General features: G+C 38.8%; 1 protein-coding gene across 1 annotated transcript in view; it reads right to left on the reverse strand.

Moving 5' to 3' along the window:
• Positions 1 to 724, reverse strand: part of LOC145978942 (ribosome biogenesis protein BMS1 homolog) — an 82,490-nt gene extending 81,766 nt beyond the window's left edge. Inside the window, exon 1 of the mRNA XM_083111951.1 lies at positions 148 to 724. Coding sequence (XP_082968077.1) covers positions 148 to 208 — 61 coding nt within the window. The 5' untranslated portion in view covers positions 209 to 724. The remainder of the gene's footprint in view (positions 1 to 147) is intronic.
• Between the last annotated feature and the right edge of the window lie 14,624 nt (positions 725 to 15,348).

Raw genomic sequence — 15,348 nt, forward strand, 5'->3', positions numbered from 1 at the left:
TATTAAAGAAATCTCCAAACAGTGACAACTCATGCTACAACACAAATGCTATGTTCACTACCTACTGAGGGTAGTGACTTGCAAAAACAACACAATCGATATGCTATGCGGAAACTAATAAGGATATGCAATAAAACGATACTTTACCTGCATGTCTTTTACGGTGAGGCTTTTTCTTGTCAATTATGTCTTCAACTTCACCAGGCATTATGATGTTGGTAGGAATTCCTCAAAATAATTTAATCTTCTCTGAAGTCGAAATCATGAAACTTACATGTTAACAAAGTTCCTGCACCGAGAAAACTAGTTTGTTATCCTGTAATTATATAAAACCACACATAAAGGACGAATGGTACACTACACACACAACTGTGGAGCAACTAACAATTTTCTGTTTTACTCGTCAAGCATGTAACAGTATTTTGCTTTGCACACATAGAGATTTATGGGCTCTCAGAAACACTACTACTACTTCCTGCAGTTTTCTCCGTTCTTCGGTTTCTGCAAAAACAGAAAATCAAAGAAACAAAAAGCACATATCAAAAATGTGAAGTTATTTTGTAAGCGGACACTGGCAGTGGCACACGTGTTTCTTTCCATTTATACTGGAATGACTGGATTTGGATTATTGTCGACCAGAATCAAAATAGGGGAAACCTCTAACAGCACAGCTACAATTAGAAAAGTACTCTCTCACAAAAATCGCTGTAACATCATATGCTAACTTGTATTTTCCATTTTATTTTGTTTTATAATATGGACAAATTGGTACATGAGAGTGCACGTGCTAGCTGGCGTATTGTGCTAATCGAATGCAAAGTAGACACCATGTAGCGATTACTTTCACAAAAATGTTTTAAGATTGGCAGTGTCTGCTGCCACGTTCTTTTTCTGCTGGAACCTCAAAAAAGATGCGCGTGGCAGCAGACTCGGTGTTTGTCTTAACGTGATTTCATCATGCTATGTATGCCAGTGGCGTGGCGTACGATTTTTAAAAGTGTTACCGGTTATCAGTAGGACATTTAAGGGAGACTTGGGCGCCTCCCCACCTCATGACTCCCCCCCTCCAATGTCTTCCAAGTATACGTAATTTAATACTTACAGAAACATCGAAGGCTACTTATAGAGCAGATCAATCCGACAACTCTTCTTTGAAAATAGTTATATGATGGTGGGGTCCCGGGTTCGAATCCTGACTTGGGTATGGACATTTGTGATGTCTATTCATCAATTTCATCATATCATCACTCATCCCCATCTTCGCAAATTAGCCAAAAGTGGCACAAGCGAAGCAAAATCAATCAAATCAAATCAAAAAAGTTCTATGATGCTGTCATAAAGTGAAGTTTTTCATTTGAATTTGAATTTTTGGATGCGCCCATGATATCCACATCTGAATTCCACACGTATTTTTTTCACCCGAAAATAGAGTACATGGCCAACAAAAAAGAGTTTCGACAACTGCGCACATCCATATAACCACGGATAGCTTCAATCCGAAATTATTGCATTCCTGCGACAACGTATGTCAATCTCAATCGGCCCTTTCAACAATTATCACAAATTCCTGTAACCTAAATAAAGCCCCTATCACACGGAACTAGATTTCTAGTAGGAACGCTCTAGTTGACGCTGGACTGACTACCCATTTGCTAGTTTTCGTCTCACACGGTACTTGTTACACCGTACTTGTCGATTGTCTTTCGTTCCCATAATGGCGGCCGCGCGAGATGTAAACAACGTATCACTTCACACTTTTAAAATACGATAACTATTCAACCGAGAGGAATATCGCGTCGTATTAAATAGTTTTAGGTAGAGAAGAATGGCGCTGATAAAATACATACTTTACAACGTTCACTATACACGTATGGAAGAATATTTTAGCTTTTTCACTTGTAAACACCGTGCACTCAGTCACCATAGATGATACTCGACATGCCTTTCGTGCTGTATGCACTCGGAAACCACAGACAAAAAACGCTACTTTGCAAACTCACAGATTATCTTCACATGGCGAAACTTTGCTCTGATTGGCTGTTCCACAGAATCTAGTCGAAGAATTAGTAGCAATTAGAACATGTCCTATTCCTCCAAACCAGTCAAGCAGTCAGCCAGGCAGCCATGATTGCTACCTAAAAAGTTAGTTCAGCGCCAACCTACTAGAAATCCAGTTCCGTGTGATAGGGGCTTTATATTATATGTGTGAAATATAGAATTTTAGGTTGACATTTTTAGAAGGACAGCAGACCCCTTGACCATCCCTATCCCTCTTCTCTCCTTCTCGCCCATGAAGTCGAACAAGGACAAAGAGGACTTTCGTAATCGCGTATCGAACCCGGGATCTCTTGATTATAAGGCGGCGACGCTACCACTGCTACATCGTTCCCCAGTGTGACTGGACACCTTCAGAGTAAGATAGACCTGATTAGGCGACTTAGCTCTTTTCTGTCAATTGAATATGGCAACACTGGTCTGTATCCGGTTAAACAGGCATGCCAAAAACCCGCCTCCTCCTCCCGCGGTCAGTCTTTGCCGCAACGCAAAGTCTTCCTTGCATGGGCTCAGGTCCCTTTCCCCATGTTGCCTGAGGAGGGTACAGGATCAGTCCTCCTCTTCGCTTTTGCCGGTGTCAGAAAAAATGTCAGTCTGCAATGTTTACTTTACGATAATATTACCAGTTTATGTACGTAATAATATTTTAAGACGGGTTCTTCAATTCTTTATATTTTGGTGTTACCTGCGGTAACAGCGGCTACATGCACGCCACGCCTCTGATGTATGCAATTACATCTGTAACACATACTGTGAAGTTGTAGCGATTACTTTCACAAGAAATGTTTTAAGATTATGTCCCTTAGCATTCTTCTAATATAAACCTAAATGCTCTCGTAGTTTGGTTAGATTCTGTTAGCATTAAAATAATATCGCTAAATGCTTTCTAAAGAAAAAGGTTCTAAATTACCTGCACATTCATTCCCTCTAATCATAAACTCGCATTTCTCTCGTCTTAATCTGTTCTTAAGATTTGTAACATCCTCTTAGCAAACGAATTACGTGGCAGCAGCAAATTTGACGCTTATTCTTACTGCTGACACGTGCGTGGCAGCAGACTCGGCCTTTAAGATTAGGTCCCTTAGCATTCTTCTAATAATAAACCTAAACCTAAATGCTCTCGTAGTTAGGTTAGGTTCTGTTAGCATTAAATTAATATCGCTAAATGCAATCTAAAGAAAAAAGTTCTAAATTACCTGTACATTCATTCCCACTAATCATAAACTCTTAGTAGACGAATTACGTGGCAGGAGCAAATTTGACGCTCATTCTTACTGCTGACACGTGCGTGGCAGCAGACTCGGCTATGGGGTGTGCGGACAGAATGTTTTTGGTGGGGACGGGAAAAATTCTCCATTTCCCGATAAAGTCGGAAAATTTTCGGGACGGGAAATGTTCGAAAATTCCCGAAGCTCTGAAAATCTTGAATTCTACACGTCATTTTCAACTTAAGTGATTGTTTTTCCATTTCTGGAATAAAAACAAACAATTTGCAATAAGTTCCAGACACTTGCAATGCAGAAAACGTCGAGAATTAACAACTTTTTGAAATGACCATTCGGTATTTCCCGACTGCTCGGGATTCCGAAAAGGCGGGAAGTCATTTCCCGAAGTCGGGATCGGGACGTAAAATTTTTTTCCCGGTCCCGACTTTTCGTGATCCCGCACACCCCTAATGATTATGAATCGTTATTCATATCTTGTCTTAAAGTATAATTACAAAAATATAATTTAATTTATCTTATTAGGCTGATACTAACGTACACAATTTGACTAAAGTGCATGTGCATTATACACAAACAATACACATCTGACATATTTTCCCTTTTCAAGGGCAAACTTTCCCTTCTTCGCCTAATTTTCCCCTTCATCCACTTTTCCGATGGCGGCGCCAGGCTCGTTGTATCCCAAAAGAATTCCGTTCGTTATTTGGTTGCCCTAAGCTTCTTCACACTGGAACGCAATGATGGAACAGGTGCGGCACCAAAAATTTTCTAGCGGGTGGACAGAAGTTGCATGCATATTGATAAATTAGGGTGGGCATGAGTTTTACAAATATGTATTCGTCCCTTCCCCCCCCCCCCTCTCGGTCTTTCTTTCGCCTTTGACTTTATTCCTACATATTCCTCTTTGGCCTTTCTTCTTTTACTCTTAACTCCTTTTTATACTTCCTTATTTGTGTTTTTCTCTCATCTTGTGTTACTCTCTCTCTCTCTCTCTCTCTCTCTCTCTCTTTCTCTCTCTGTCTCTCGTTACAGTCTTGAAATCTTTCTCTTAACTGATTTTCTTGTCCATTTCTCGTCTATTTTTCTCTTTCTCCCCAACTATCTCAAAATTATGTTTAATTTCCTTTTGCTTTGCCTCCGATAGTCACTGCTTGCAGGAAGGTTTTCAAAACATTTCCAGAACAAATGAAACTATGAATACAATAGATCTTACACAGCTTATATTGAATTGCGCTTTCTATTGTATTGTTACAGTAAGAAGTAAACCGTAACATCATAGGCGTGCGCATTTGGTGTTGCCTTAGGGAGTCTCCATTGCCAACTGCTGTAACCTCATACTTCTTTTTCGCGAAACTATTAGGTATGGGGGTGATTCCTGAGTAAACAAAAAATGATAGATCAGACAAATCGATTATTGATGGCGGGGAAAGAACTTCTGGTTTGGTGAATTTTCCAATGTAAACAAGTGGAATACAGATCGTCACCGAGCTTTTTTTTTTATAAAAGATCGGAAACAAAATGGATCACTTGAAATTTTTGAGTGATGTAGAGAAACAAAGGTACCTAGAAAAGATTGGCAATTTCCCGGATCGTTTGGATGCAGATATAAGGGACAATACTAATATTTTCCAAGGTAATGTTGATCTTCTACCATCAGTTTCGTTTTGGAAAAGACTTCTCCAGGTTGAAATGAAGCTTACATTAATTATAAACATTAAAATACTTCGATCACAAGTCACAACAGTAAAGGAAATAATAGTAATTACTAAGGCTAAACTATTGTTATACACTAGTACCTAATTAAATACATGATTACTGATTATGATAGTAAACAATATGACATTATTTTGGAGTGAGAGGGAGATCGGGGCATCTGAAATGAAACGAAATTCCTTACTTTCTTTTTAACACGAATGCTATTTTTATTATATAATGGTAGTTTCTTCATGTTTTAATTCTTGATAAACCGGGTGTTCCTAGATACCCTTGGCCATGGGCGTATATATAGCTCACATAAGGGAGGGGGTTTCAACTTTTGGTTCAATTTCAATTAGAACTCCTATATTTCAAAAGTGAAAATCCGGGACATTACTGACCGGTAGCTTGTTAGGGAGCGGAAGGGGGAAGGGGGGCTGGACCCGATAAAGTTGTATGTATGTACAACATAATTGTCATTTACATCACACATTATGTGGGAACTTTATTTGAAAACTGCGGACTGAACAGATAGGCACCCAAGCACTGACTCTTTATATTAAGCAGGTTACTATACAATGGAAGAGAATCGAAACTGAAATTCAATACTGCTAGCATACGGCGGCGCCATCGTGAAGTCAAAAATGTTTTCAGTACCTTCTTGTAACTTGATAACTCTTGTATTATGGAGAGGGAGTGGTTCGATGTAGAGTTAGACTGTTTTGTAAAATGAGCATTTTAAAATTAGGTCCACGCATTTAAATACAAAAAAAGTTCCAGAAAGTATAGTCTTAATTTAATCATTTCTTCTTTCCCACCCGAAGAAACTATTCGGAACATCGGGACAAATGATACCATTCCGGGATTGTCCCTGAAATTCCGGGACGTATAGCGTCTCTAGGTATGACCTGGCTATCAAAATTCACTCTGCCACCACATGAAAGGTCACACATTTATTAAATTAAGTCTATCTACGAACTTCTAACTTTTCTACATAAAGTGAGCAGAAAATTATTTTGAAGAAGCTAATCCCAGCTTCTTAAAAAAGAATTACAATGTTAGAATTAGTATCTTCCTCCTTGCTACAAAATTGAAAATAACATCATCGGTGTTATTTTAATAGTCGTATGTATGTACGCTTCACAGTGCAGGGTTCATTAGTCGAGGATCTCCCGTTGAATTGCGAGGACATTATTTCAACCTTCTTAATGTTAAACACATCCTCTCGGGTGTTGAAGATGAAACTGGCAGTGTAGCCAAGATCACCAACAATTTGTGCATATTTGAGTACAAAAGCTTGTCACAAATTTCTACTGCTTAAAGCGCAGACCCTGGATATGTCTTTCAATTACTGTTTGTCACATTTTTCATTCAGATTTGAAAATGTAAAAACTATCAACCAGGCCATCCAACATTTTGACACACTGTTTGAATGAATGAGGAATAGGCATTTCATATTGGAATAAGTTGTTTCAATCTTTCAATGTGTTGACTGTGTTCAGAGAAACTTGGGTTCATTTCTACTACAAAATGGTCCAAAAATGAACAACAGTCAAGTTTCTGCTATTAGTGTATACCAGTGGCGTATACTGGGTTAAGCACCATATCAAATCATAAGAGCATATCATAGTGTTCGAATGGACAAAAATTTGCTGGTGGGGGTGTTTTTGTTTTTTTTAACTCATTTGGGGTGGCGGGTTGAAGTGATGTTACTCTGTGATTAAAAAAATATACTTCATAAATAAAACATGGAAATGTACACTGTCAGTAAGTTTGGATTTCAAGAATTTCATTCTTATTTGCATAAATAAGAGGCCCATATTGTGAAATATTATGTAGGCCTATATACGAGAATAAAAATAAAATTTCAACCTACCTATTTTCACGATTTTAAGTTCGGGTACCCCTTGTTGGCGAAGTGGTAACGTCGTTGCCTTGAAACTAAGGGGTCCCGGGTTCTATACATGGTGGTTTAGATACCACTTTAACTGTAGGTCCGATCCACATTAGCTTATTTGTTCATAAAGTAGACATACAAGAAAAATCCACAACGATTTGGAGGTTATCATCATTCGTAAGCCGAATAGACAGCTTGTTAATTATGTCACTCATTTCAGTTCACTACACAAGACAGCACATAGCATTCAGAAAATTACAATCCACTCACTGCTGTATTCACACGCTGCCTCTAAATAAATTCCACGCACCAAGACCACTCGACGCGATCTAGACTAAAACTGGTCCTTGTCATTTCGGTAATTTTTAGATGCACTCATGAACCATTCCCGCTCAGCCAACAATTTTCTACTCCCCACTGTATCTCTAGTTGTTTCAAGGTCAACGACCTCTTTTTCAACTCCTCTGCAAGCGTTCAATGATGATCTTGTCCCTGCCATATGATACACTTTCCCCTTGCCTGCAATAATTTGGCATCACAATTCCCCATTCCTGGGAAAATTACATGCTGGGAAAATTTGGTTTGCAACATTGACCCAGACTGTAGAGGAAGTTCAGAGGGTTTCCCCCCACCATATCCAACCCTGTTCTCTCTCCTGTAACAGTTTGACTACACAATTCCCCGATCCTTGGGAAATTACATGCTGGGAAAAATTTGTTTGCAACATTGACGGGGGCTCTGTCAAGTTTACCCGTCACCCACATGGAGTTGCCCGCCGGTGCTGGGCCAGCCGTCTCGCGAATTCAAAGAAAGCGGGCAATGTTTCCAACTCCTCTAAGAAATCAAGTTCATCTTCTTATTGAAATGAACAATTTTATGCACATTTTCTGATAGATATTTTTTGGTGTATTTTATTCACTGAGTCTGGGCTTCGCAGATAGCCTAGACAGCCCCGAATATACGCCTCTGGTGTATACGATTTCATATGTATATACTGAGTATTGATACTTTTCTGTCTATCTTGTGTCAAACAACTTTGTGAACGTTACAGAACTTTCCTAGCTATCAGAAATGTATTTTTTACAACCAAATTACTTTGAGAAGATTGATTGATTTATTTGCATTATTTTACTTCGCCACTTTTGGCTAATTTCCGAAGATCGGGATTAGTGATGACATGATTAAATTGATGAATTTACACCCACAAACGTCCATGTCCATTCCGGGTTTCGAACCCGGGCCCCACGATGTGCTAACCACGGGGGCTGCTCCTTTGAGAAGACTCGAGGGAAAAAAATTATAACTGATTTGACAGTCTCAATATCGCAGAAATTCCACAGAAATGGGCAATAGCCAGGATTAAAATATGTGCTGAACAATGTAGAAAAATTACTTTTGGACACTTCTCTGAAATTATCTATCTATCTCATCCCCTTCATTCTACCACCCATTACATCAGCACCATCATATTCTTCACCGACTATTTTTTTTTTTCCAAATCGACACCCACTCAACCCAGAGAGAGTAGAAGTACTAATAGCTGAAGCTAACCCAGATGCAGTTACAATTTCCAATAGGGACAAGTTTCCCATTCCGATCTAGAGTTTGGAAAATGGTTTATCGACTTTCGGGATTATCAAACAGTTAGGAAATTCAAATTATCAAAAAATTACAACCTGAGGAATACTTAAAACTTGAATGGTAACAAACCACATCGGAAACTTCTAATGAAATTATAACGTTCGCACAATAAGTTTACAAGCAGCTGCTTTGGGCAGAAATTACATGTGGCATTATAGATTTTGTGAAACGCCAGGTGTTTTCTGAGTATTTTCCAGAGAAATTCTGAAACTATCAGGAAATTGCAGTCCCATCTGGTGTGAGGAATTTTCCCATATGTATCCCGCTTGTAATATATGACAACAAAATAAGTCTGAAGAAATTTTTAAGAAGAAGTCTCTGCGCATAGCGGATAGAACAGGCAATCTGGTAATTTTACTGAAGCAAAGAAAGGTGGACCCGATGAACCCCTCCTTAAATACGCCCATGTCCCTGGTACCGCCCTCAACGCATGCCTATGAGTAACATGGATTAACTATCAATGTGAAATTGATCGTAGATCAATTTGAATAAACAAATCTGTCTGTTTATTATTTGTATAGTCTTTTGCTTCATGTTAAATCCGCATTAAAAATTACTTTTTACTCACACACGTTGAATTTGTAATTTTTAATTCTAAAACTTTTGAATACATTGAGACAAGTATATACGTACATACAACTACACGAAACTGCTAGGCCACTTCTTCTCCCCGTTCAATATCTACATCACATGAATTTCGAGAGAAACACGCTGAAATCCAATCTGAAAGTTCTGTGCTGGGTGAATACAGTGAACAGAAAGCACTCCAAGATGCCGCATCCACTTCATCTTCCGGTGCAAATTCGGTAGATGTACGGATGAGATTTCGCAACCGTTCTGTCAGTGTTCCTTTTGTGGTTAATACCTTGAATACTGCGTAACCTGGGATGAAAACCGATGATGCTAACGAGATGGTCCACCCTTCTATTACAGTCCAAGGGAGAACAGCTCTGGCCATACGAAAGTCATTTGCCGCAGACCACGAAGGAGCAAAGGACACAGACCAATGTTGCGGGAGTTAAGAACATTCAAAATAGCCACCACAGTCAGTTCACCGTCCTTGCACCATAGACAAACCTCAGAACTCTCGCGTAGTTCTTCATACCATATCAGGCACGTATCTAGAAATATATTTCGGAGGGTGGGGGGTCCGAACCAAGTGTCTCAATAATAATAATAATGTTTAAATTAAAATAAGTTATAATTAAATAAAATATTAATTAAATATGTAAATTTATCAATATTGTATTTTTATTATTACACGAATACATAAAAAGATGTTGTGAGTACGTGTACTTAAGATCGCCAAATTTTGTATAAATACAAGGAAATTAATGTTAAATAGATAATGCATGGAATATTTATCAAATAATAAAAAAAAGATGTTATATCCAGTTGACGAAAAGTAAAGTTCCTGATTATCATTTTTTGCTTATTATCATTAGTAGTAGTGGGCATAAATCTTATTTTGTACTGTCCTTCAAAGCAGTATGATCCAAATATAATAATAACCTTTGCCATCTGAGTTCATAGGAAATAAATAATCATCGATTATAGTGCAATTGAGTACAGTTATGCTGAAAAGTACATTTTCATTAATTTGTTTTAGTATTTGGCAAGTCTTTCGGGGGGTCCGGACCCCCCCCCCCCCTACACACACACCAATGCAAGAAATTCCATGAGGCATATAAGAGCTATTATGAGGAGTGCCTAGGTATCCAGCAGTTTTATCCAAAAGATGCTATTCTTTAGAAGGTTCGATAGTGGAGGCACATAATGGTTCGGATCCCACTTGAAACTGTCGGTCCAGTCCCTATTAGCCTTTAAGTGCATAAAGTAGATTTAAAAAAAAAACTCAAACCGGTCACTCTAGCCAGGAAGTCAAAAGAGGTGTGAATGACATTTTTGATTACGTTAACTGCCGCAAAATTGGCTTTTGAGTAGAATTTTTCAAAGCAATTGTATACCTAGAAGCCTATATTCAAAAGGAACTATGTGAAAATTCATTAACGCTGTGAGAATATTTAGTTTTTATTTTGTTTATTATAATTGTTGAATCTTTATTATTAAAATCAAACTATTTAGGCCTACAATGTAAGTACAGGCAACAATTCTGTATTTCGTTATTATATCATTTTGGAATGAACAGTCTTCAATTTCAGTCAGTATTTATTGGAAATTCTTTGCCATGGTCGGTTTGTAAATAATCTGTCTTCTTACAACATCGCAATTATTCTTTGCAAGTATATTATAATAATAATTATTATTATTACCAGCACCCAACCGTTGCTGAAGTTGTGTTTCCACACCCTGTATATTTATATTTTAGGGTGCAGCAGCTCCGACTTCGAATGAATTATTTGGGAGGTTAAAACTTGGTCAATTTACGTCAGATGGTTAGTTAAATATATTTTTAATATTTGTACCGCATTCCAAGTATCTCATTTTCCCTCTTATGTGGCTTTTTTCAAAGAAACTTCTCTCTTGTGGAGGCTTAGGGCTGCTGCAGCTCCCCTAAATGCGGGCCTGATTATACACTGTATAATTTTTCGCCTATAACTCTATCCCCGGAATCTGTGGAGCTAGATCGCGCATAGCGGCAGAGAAGGGGAAAATCGAGTGGGCAGAGAGAAGCAGTACACGCTGCTACGAAGGCTGGTGAATTCAGTCGCTTTCCCCTTCCACGCAATCTCTTTCCCTCTAACGTTAATTGATTGATTGGTCGATTTGGTTTATTTTACTTCGCTTTTCTGCAACTTTTTGGTTAATCGCGAAAGTGGGGATGAGTGATGATATGACGAATGTACGCTCACAAACACCCACCCATGCCCAGGCCGGTATTCGAACCCAGAGGCCTGCACAAGACCTGGAGCAGACACGTTCGCGAGACATCGCTCCTGAAATGCCATGCAACCTGCGCAACACCGTCGCTTCAGCACCTTGCCTGACCATCTGCCCAGATCGTTCTTGGCAGGTATTGAAAACCCGCTGGGTACCCGCAGTCGTAAGATACCTAGTATGTCTCAGTGCGTTCATTCAATCAACTGCACGCCCCTCCCTCTGCATGACGTAGTTCCTTCGAGTACAAACTGCACCGGGCGCACACCTGTCTGCAGTCTTGCCAACTGCAATAGATTTTCACTACTTAAAAAAGGGAACTCAAAGCTTCGTAAGCCACATCGTCAATGAAATTAGATTTACGAATGTTGCTACCCCCCACACACACATTGAAATAGGTTTTCCGTGGCACACGATCCATAAGTATATGTCGTAAACAACCAATATACGTATATATAGGGATATAGGATAGGACTGAAACATGTCACGTTCGACGCTGAGGTCGCGAGTCGAACAACACACACTGTTCTACTGCGACAACAGGGCTGTAGCCAGCCAGGGGCATTACCGTTACCCTCGTTTGAGGGGGGTGGGGCAAGTACCTGGACAAACGTGCCAACAACAACAATAATAGTAATAAAGTAGCATGAAAGGCATTATTATCCTCATAAATCATGCAAAAAGGGGGTAGAAGTCTGTTCTCACTCATTTGTGTTGAAACAGAGAATTAGAAATATTTTTTTCAACACGTCAATTTCACATTAGCTAATAATGGAAAACAAGCACACAAACTGTTTTTGAAAGAAAGAAAGTGCATGACAAATGCATTCCGAATGTACATACATACGGTATGTAAAATTTCCATCTACAATAATTTATCTTCACATGGAGGGACGTAAAATAAGAAATACATATGAAGGGCTCGGTGCAATAAGGAGCTAACCCTCACTTCTGTCAAAATTGAGATACACCGTGCAGCAAGTGTGGCATGAACGTCTGCTGCATTCACCAAGAGGTGGTGATGGTGCCGTGTCACATTCGCGCGCAATCACATGGTAGCCTTCTTCGAAAGTAACGTACGAACGGAAAGTTCAGTGCAACAAGGTGTCAAGCCACAGGAATATGTCGGATAACGAGGAAGGTCTGGAGAGCACCTCCTCATATATTTGTGATTCTGATGAGGAAAATGGTCCTCTGTGCGGTGACAACAGCTTTGATGACCCAGACTATGTGTGTGGAGTGTCGAGCAGCGATTTCCGACTCTGAGCTAAGAAAGAAGTTTTTATTTTTGGTATTTTTTGAAAATGTTGGTTAACACCTTATTGTCTCAGACTTGGGAACGGTGAAAACGTGTATCTCAATTTTGACAGAAGTGAGGGTTAGCTCCTTATTGCACCGAGCCCTTTATTTATAGAATAATGTACATAAGCCTTTTGTAGACATCAGAATCACTTTTGGTGAAAGTACTCGTACATTAATCTCATAAAATTTAATGGTGTTTATGCAGTGACGTGCACTGAGGAGTAGCTAGTCTAGCAGAGATAGATCAATCAATCTCACATCTCGAATTATATTCAAATCACAATATTTATTGTCTTGTTAAAGCCACCACAGCTCATACGCAACACTTTCTTTTCCACGCGCTTCTCGTCCATCGGTGTTCTCCGCGGGCAAAGCTGACTGGATACCCTAGCTCGCTCTTCTTACGCCTGACCAGTTTCCAGGTAGAAACGGCCGGCCTAAGGAAAAGGACGATTTCTACCTCTACCTCCCTTGCCCCCTCGCCCCCCGCTGCAATGGGTGAAAGCCCAGGCTTTCAGGTCCACCAGTCTATCTCCTATAGGACAGATAGGGGATTGGTTTCTCATAGATTTTTTGTAAATCCTCTAAAGAACACAGGGTAAAATTTTCTGCAGTACTTATATTCTCTGTATTTACACAACCTTTTACACGTTGTACAATATGTACATATGTATAATATGGTATGTACTTTTATTATTTATGCAATGGGAACGTGTTATGTGCAGACAATAATGTTATGCTTTCTTTCTTTTTCAAATATCGAATATATAATGATTAAATTACAAATATGTGCTCAGGCTCTCTCTGACTCTCGTTTTAGTAGTGTTTTATTTAAATATACTACTCTTGGTCTCCAACAGTCATAAATACGGATGTATTTATTTGGGCAAGAGAACGCGTGTTCCTATTGTTGTTGGTTTGGTTTATTTTACTTCGCTTTTCTGCCACATTTGGTTATCGCGAAAATGAGGATTGAGTGATAATATGATGAAATTGGTTAAGGGACTTCATATGAACAATCCAGGCCAGGATTCGAACCCGTGATGAGTGCGCATTCTTGTCCTATGTGTTGCAGTAAATAATGAAATAATTTGGAATGAAAAATGTATCTCAGAATTCAAAAAGTCAAATGAATATCATTGAAGAAACTACAAAAAAGTATGTTGTGTTTTGTTACCTGTCATCAAATCAACCAAGCGTGGGGGAGTGGTTATCACAGCGTGTTACGACACCAGGAGTTCCGGGTTCGAACCCCGACCCGGCCATGGGCGTTCCCTGTGCTCGTCCCTTCATCGATTTCAGCGTATCATCTTCGCAATTAACCAAATGTGACAAAAGCGACGCTAAGTAACAAAAATCATTGATCAAATCATCCAATCCGAGATTCGAACCCAGGATCTCTGGCTTAGAGTCAAATCAAATAGTTTTTTATTTTCGAGTGTGGGTGGGGGTTACGTGTACTTTTTTCTAGTACTCATTCATAATTTTGCAATCTTTTCCTGTTATTGACATTCTTCTTTTTTGTAGGAATACTGGCCCTAAAGGGAGGAGGGGTGTGACCCACATCAACACCCCCCCCCCCTTGAGCACGCCACTGACTGCTACCCCAAGTGTCGACGTCACCGCACGTCACTGTGTTTACAAGACTTTAAGAAAGGAATAAAAAGGAAACAAAATATATGGACTGATGAGGTGAGACTCATACGAAAGGAAATGTAATATGTAAACTGTAATATACAATTAAATTTATCTTGATTTAAAATTCAATAATTTTAATAGGCAAGAATAACAAACATACAAAATATTAATCATGTTAAAGTGTAAATTGTGCCACCATTAAACTGTAAATAAACATGGCAGCTGATATTTTGCAAACTCTCATTTAAAAAATTGCCAAAATTTAGCTACAAAGACTATAAAAAATATTTTAAGTTACAATATTATAAAATACATTCAGAATGTTTTATTTTCAGTGGAAGAAAGGTTACTGAAATTATTATAGTTTCATTAATACACTCAATAAACCTATCTATAGTAGGTTCATATGTACAGTATTTGAAACGGAAAAAATATATTTACATATAATTTGTTATTTGCTTTAATCAAACTGTTTAAATATTTTACAGACCATTTAATAGAAAAAGCCTTTCTGTAAAAAAAAAAAAAACATCTACGAGGGGCTTTCAAGTCAGTCCGTGACTTTTGAGTTTATAAAATAAAATAACAAATTTCAAGGGGTGGAAATTTGTTTTTATTTATTTTACGACGTAGATACTCCCCTACTACATTATATACACTTATTCCATCGTTTTACTAATGCCTGGAAAGCTTCGGCATCGAAAGGTTTCTCAGTACGTTTGAACCATTCTAGGGCAGCCTGCTTCATTTTGTCATCACTGCTGAAATGTTGAGCTCCGAGGAATTCTTTTAAGGGTCAAAACAGGTGGAAATCACTTGGTGGTAAGTCCGGACTGTAAGGGGGATGTGGCAATAATTCCCAGCCGATTTCCTGGAATGTTTGTATAGTGCGTTGAGCGGAATGAGGTCTTGCATTGTTCTGCAGAAACACAACACCCTTCGTGAGCAAACCAGGTGTTTCTTTCTGAGATTTTTTGTGTTTTGGTATCCAGCGTGCACGAACTTTTCGGAATAGCAAAATGTCGTGAATTATTGTGTTTACTGTTCCTATTGAAA

Source organism: Lepisma saccharinum, chromosome 1, assembly GCF_977018435.1.
Source record: "Lepisma saccharinum chromosome 1, izLepSacc3.1, whole genome shotgun sequence".
Taxonomy (NCBI): Eukaryota; Metazoa; Arthropoda; class Insecta; order Zygentoma; family Lepismatidae; genus Lepisma; species Lepisma saccharinum.